The sequence below is a fragment of the Delphinapterus leucas genome, chromosome 15 (assembly GCF_059928025.1).
Source record: "Delphinapterus leucas isolate spDelLeu-1000000601 "Yukka" chromosome 15, BTC_Dleu_Yukka2, whole genome shotgun sequence".
Taxonomy (NCBI): Eukaryota; Metazoa; Chordata; class Mammalia; order Artiodactyla; family Monodontidae; genus Delphinapterus; species Delphinapterus leucas.
The window spans coordinates 39,873,373-39,879,581 of record NC_143143.1 but is presented as its reverse complement, the minus strand read 5'-3'; the positions used below and the strand labels follow the sequence as shown (position 1 = coordinate 39,879,581).

Genomic DNA, 6,209 nt, shown 5'->3' with positions numbered 1-6,209 from the left:
CACTGAGGCCAGAGCGGTTCATTTAATCCCCTGTGATTACATGGATGTGAGGTGGTGACTGGCTTGAAACTACGCTTCTGATTCCAAAATCTGGGTCCGTCTGGCTGCTCCACGTGGCATCCTGGCAACACGGGATTTTTCTCTTTTGATTGCACAGGGGTTTGCTGTGCGTTTCCCGAGGCCTGGACTCTCCTCCCCTCACTAGGAAACCAGCCCCCTCCTCATTCAAGGCTTGGCCCTCCTGTCCAGCTCCTACCACGGCAGGCGCCCCTCCTACATCCCAGTCTTTCGGGTTCTGTCCCCACGGCCCGCTTGTAGCTCAATCTCTCAGCTTCCCAGCTCTGAAGTCCTGAGGAAGGAACCTAACTGGTTTGAGTCATGTTTCTGTCCCAAGTGATGATGGGTCACAGGTCCCTTCCAGCCTGTGGTCAGATGCCAGTCCAGGAACGACCCTCTGTAACCCCTCCCATCCTGACTCCCCTCCCCACCCCCTCCCCAGCTCCAAGCAACCCCGTCTTAGGACCAATCCCCAGAGGTACGAAGAGGACCGCTCAGGGAACAGGCTCGGGCGAGCCATGTCCCTAAAAGCAGCCCCCAAACGCCTGCGCAGCTGTGCCTGATGCTTCTAATACAGCTTGAACAGCGGGGCCTGGACCAGGTAAGGTAAGCGTGGAGGTCAACGGTATCTGATATCATCTGAAGCCTCTGAGATGCCCACCATGGCCCTGGGTGGGGGCGCTGGCAGCAACACCATACTGCTCACCCCTCCTCACCTGCCGAGTGACCCAGGTGAGCCAAGAAACTAGGGGGTGTTCCACGTCCCCCACCCAAACCGTCAGCGACTCCTGACCACAGCGCTAAGCGTCAACTCAACAAATGGTCTCTTCGCATCCCTCTGAGAGGATGAGATTTTGTCAGCAGTGAGCGCTCGCTCTGCCTCGTTCCGACATGGAGAACTTAGGGAGCCTGTGTGGGGGCATCAGGTCAGTGAAAGTGGAAGACAGACACACGATGAGGTCAGATGACTCATACCCAGAGAAGCATTAAGTCTTAAATTCTCTTACAACAACTTCATTTTGAATGAAGGCAGGAGGCTTTTAAAACAGTGTTATTGAGTTATACTGATACATAATAAGCTGCCTACGTGTATATAAAGTGCACAATTTGATGTTTGACCTACATATACACCTGTGAAAACATCACCACAATCAGGACGTATATCCATCACCCCCCAGTTTCCTCATAGCCATTTATAATACCCCCCAGCCCTACCCACTCCCCATCCATCCCTGTCTCCTGGCAACCACTGATCTTCTTTCTGCCACTACAGCTGGCACTCTCTACTATGTTACGTAAACAGAATCATATGGTACATACTTGGTTTTCTCTGGCTTCGTTCACTCGGCACAGTTCTGACATCCATTGTGTACTTGTGCCCACTTCAAAAACTCATCCCGTTTCATGGCTGAGTACTATTCCAGGATACGACAGACCATGATTTGTCCATCCATTGATGGACATTTGGTTTATTTACAGTTTGGGACAATCACAAATACAGCTGCTGTGAACATTCACGTACAAATTTTTGTACTTGGGAAAATGCCTAGGAATGGAACAGCTGGATCGTTTGGTAGGCATGTGTTATAGATCATGGCCATTTTCATGGAGCTCCCATGCAGGTTTCAGAGGGTCCACACTGTGTGTATTTAACCTACAAGATAAGGTACACACTGGTCACATGGGAACAAATGATCCACACACTCACAAGGAGGCCACATCAGGCTGCAGCCACTTCATTCCAGTCCTCCCAGTGTATGGAGAGGGTTCCCAGCAGGGAAAGTCTCCCAGCATGACCTCTGATTTTGTAAGATGCTCTGAGCGGGGCTTCCCTGGTGGCGCAGTGGTTGAGGGTCCGCCTGCCGATGCAGGGAACACGGGTTCGTGCCCCGGTCCGGGAGGATCCCACGTGCCGCAGAGCAGCTGGGCCCGTGAGCCATGGCCGCTGAGCCTGCACGTCCTGAGCCACAACGGGAGAGGCCACAACAGTGAGAGGCCCGCGTACCGCCAAAAAAAAAAAAAAAAAAATGTTGTGCACACAAGCTCCTGACACTCCAGAAATGGCCCACAGGTGGGCTGTGTAATCTGCCTGCAGCAGATCTTTATATGATGGCAGTATCGTGTGGGTCTAGAGTAGAATAGTTATGATCAATACCGAGAGCTATGCATGAACGGCAGGAGGCGTTCTGCAAGGGTGGTCCCACCAGCATCACCCGGGGATGCACATCTCCCCAGTCCAGACCTACAGAGTTGAAACTCTGAGGGGGGGTCCAGCAATCTGGGCTTCCAGGCAATCTGAAACATGTTCTGGTTTAAACACAAATAGCCTAGAACATCGTTCAAGCCCTTTGACTCTCCTGGAATTAAATCCATCAGAAGTCACACTACGCCAAGAGTGCATCTTCTCGATGGCCTCACTCCATCCACACAGCTCTGGAACCCACCCTCTTAGAACGCTGCCACCCGCGTTAAGGTCTCCTCGAAGAACCAAGCTACCGACTGGAATGCAGACCTGCACAGTGGTGGTTACCACTTCTTTCCCAAAGCACCAGACTCAAAACAAAACAAAAGTCCCAGGAACTCAATCACTGGACCATTTAAATCCAACCGTCAAAACCACCCATTTCTCTACCTGGGGCTTTCACCCTAGCATATTATGACATAAATGAACCTAAGAAAAGAAAAAGACAAAGATTTTAGATGATACACTCCAACACTCTTTACTGCTCTAGAACCCTCGCTCCAAATTTACACATCAGCAGAAAAATTGATTAAACTTGAATAGGAAGAATTGGAGAAAAAATATTGAATACTTTTTGTTTTAATCTTCAGCTGAAGCGTGATTTCCGCTCAACATTATAATCGGAGGGAAGTGCTGGTCATTTCCTTGGTATTTTTGCAGGCTCAGTACTTAGCCCAGTCTTTGAAAACCCTCTCCAGCTTCTGGCCAAGCAGAACTTTGCCGCTCACTTTGAGCTTGCCAGCAAGGAAAGCCTTCTGAGGGTTCATTTTGCCCAAAACCAGCGCCATAAAGACAGGCTCCGGGATTGTGAAGACAGTGTCCGCTGGGAGCCTGGCGGGTCCTGGATACATGCTCCCAGAGCCATTCTTCAGATCAATGGTCCACTGCAGAATGGTCTTCCCATCCTTGGTGATGTCCAGCTGAAAGATGGCATTGACTTTCTTTACCAGCTGGGCCCCCACTTCTTTGATGTGATGACTGATGTCCTCAAACACAGGGAAGCTCTGGAATTCTGACAGCGCTACAGGGTGTGGCACAGTGAGTTCCTGAGCTGGACCCAATTCCTTGAGCTGGCTTGCCTGAGGCCCATCCCCTGCTTTGATCTTGAGTTGACGGTCGATTCTCTTCCACATCTTACTGTGCTGGTCCTCTTGACCTTGCCAACTGGTTTGTAAGCAGCTGTAGCCAGATTAATATCCACAAGTTCATATTGTGACATAAAAGGAGAGGCCAAGTGGGGAATAAGACTGGTTTGTGTGCCGCAGTCTTATTGGCCAAACAGATGCTAAAATGTGACATGGGGTGAGGGCTCAGACAGGTCATTGTGAGGCAGCTCCACACCACCACCCCCCAAACCACAAGGTCCCACAAGCCCAGCCCAGAGAGGTCTGGACCCCATGTTGGGAATAAGAGAAACTGGCCCCAGAAGGTTCTTTGGTGACATGAGCTCTGTCTTTTCAACTCTTTTTTTTTTTATTTAATAAATTTATTTTATTTATTTATTTATTATTTATTTATTTTTGGCTGCATTGGGTCTTCGTGGCTGCACGCAGGCTTTCTCTAGTTGCAGCGAGCAGGGGCTACTCTGTTGAGGTGCGCGGGCTTCTCACTGCGGTGGCTTCTCTTGCTATGAAGCTCAGTAGTTGTGGCAAGTGGGCTCAGTAATTGTGGCTCGCGGGCTCTAGAGCGGCAGGCTCGGTAGTTGTGGTGCATGGGCTTAGTTGCTTCGCGGCATGTGGGATCTTCCCGGCCCAGGGATCGAACCCGTGTCCCCTGCATTGGCAGGCGGATTCTTAACCACTGCACCACCAGGGAAGTGCTGTTAGGGTTTTTAAAACTCAAACTGGTTCTCTCCGCTGCCCTCTCTCCCTCGCAAGCCTCACTCTGCCTGGCAGAAGGGGTGCTCCCTCTGTCAGTATACATAAACAAATAAAGACTCCACTTTAATGCTTAGCTTTGTGACCTGTAACAAAGAGAATATTTAACATTGCAGGTGTCAAAACAGACTAGCTTGAGTTGATAACCTAGACAATAATAACTCATTTTTCCCAGAGGGTACAGAGTGAGAGGCTGTCAGAATCAAATAGTCAGTAGAAACTAGAAGTTTAGACCAAAGAGATTCTGTAAATAAGAAAGTTGAACACAAGCGTTGAGACCAGCACCGCCCAACAGAATTTTCTGAGATAATGAAAATGTTCAGGGTCTGGGTTGTTCAAAGCGGTAGCTGTTGAGACTCACATATGGCTAGTACGACTGAGGAGCTGAGTTAAGTTTACTTAGCTCTAATTAATTTAAATTTAGGTAGTCACATGCGATTACCCATCAGCATCCTGGGAAGCAACCCCAGCATCATCCTAACTGTTGTAAAGAAGTTACATGGTCATCTAGGGGATGCTGCTCCATCTTTAACCACTGAATTACACCAAACTCATACGAAAATCTCTTCCCAAAACCCCCAATAACTCACTTGAGACTGTTACCTATATGGAACAGAGACCAGCTCCCATTGGTGGGATCTGGTTCAGGTGGGCACCCCATTTTTGGACAAGGCTAAAGGCCTAAAGACGCACATACGTACTTAAAATGGTCCAGTAACATTTATTTTTAAATAGGACACAAGCATGCCTAAGTGGGTGATTATTGGGTAACTTCTGAGTGAAAGTGTATAAGGTATGACTGCCTGTAAAGCCAACATATGTAACTCCTTCAGACAGCCCATTCAGCTGTCCCTGATGGATAAAAGGTGTCTTCGTTATCAATTGCTGTGATAACGCTGCAGAACCACCCCCAAACTCAATGGCTTAAAACGATAAGCATTTATTGAGCTCATGATTTAATGGACCAGCAATTTAGGATGGGTTCAGAGCTGTAGAGAAAGCCTCAACTTTCTCTGGGACTACCTAAATAATCGTGAACAGAATGTTGGTGGAAATATGGGCGGTAAAGGCCATTCTAATGAGGTCTCAGACAGAAATGAGGAACACATTATTGGAAACCAGAGGAAGGACCATCCTTGTTATAAAATGGCAAAGAACTTGGCCGAACTGTGGCCATGTTCTAGTGTTCTATGGAAGGTAGAACTTGCCAGTAATGAAATTGGATATTTAGCTGACGTGATCTCTAAGCACAGTGTGGAAGGTGAGGCTTGGCTCCTCCTGACTGACTGTAGCAAAATGTGAGAAGGCAGGAACGACTTCAAGATAGAATTCATAAGCAAAAAGGAAGCAGAGCTTAAAGATTTGGCTAAGAAAAGCAAGGGAAGGGTGATCCTAAAGGCAATTCAGAGACCAAGGCTGCCTCCTTGGTTTCAAAAAGGGGGTGAATGCCTTGTTTTCAACAGGCCAGATGGCATCTGCCCAAAGTAGTGGGAGTGGGATCATCTAGCACAGCCCTGGGGGTGAGACCCCTGCCTCTGAGAGCTATGGAGACAGCACCTCTGCCCCAGCGGATCTGGGACTATTACCCAGTCAACCTGAAGGGCAGAGCATGGAGCCAAAGAGAGCATTGTACTCCAGACTTAAGATCCCATAGTTTGCCTTGCCAGGTTTTGGATTTGCTTGGGACCCATACCCCCTTCCTTCTTCCCCCTATTTCTCACTTTTGCAATGAAAGTGTCTATCCTATGCCAGTTCCATTGTTGTATTTTGGAAACACATAACTCGTTTGGCTTGACAGGTTCACAGCTGGTGACGGATTCTGCCTCAGAATGAACCATATCTTGAGCATCACTCATATCTGATTTAGATGATATTTAGATATAATTTCGACTTTAGAGTTGATGCTGTAACAAGCTAAGATTTGGAGGGGTCGGAGAATGGAATGAATGTATTTTACATGCAAAAAGAACATGAATTTTGGGGGATCAGGGGCAGAATGTTATGGGTTAAATATTTGTACAACCCCCAAATTC

General features: G+C 48.1%; 1 protein-coding gene across 1 annotated transcript; it reads right to left on the bottom strand.

Moving 5' to 3' along the window:
* Positions 1-1,681: 1,681 nt before the first annotated feature.
* Positions 1,682-3,921, bottom strand: SCP2D1 (SCP2 sterol binding domain containing 1). The gene has a single exon (XM_022594817.2). The coding sequence runs from the start codon at positions 3,430-3,432 to the stop codon at positions 2,962-2,964; it is 471 nt and encodes a 156-aa protein (XP_022450525.1). The 5' UTR covers positions 3,433-3,921; the 3' UTR covers positions 1,682-2,961.
* Between the last annotated feature and the right edge of the window lie 2,288 nt (positions 3,922-6,209).

Excerpts from the sequence above, each read along its gene's own strand:
- SCP2D1 (XM_022594817.2), bottom strand. The coding sequence starts at position 3,432 with ATGTGGAAGAGAATCGACCGTCAACTCAAGATCAAAGCAGGGGATGGG.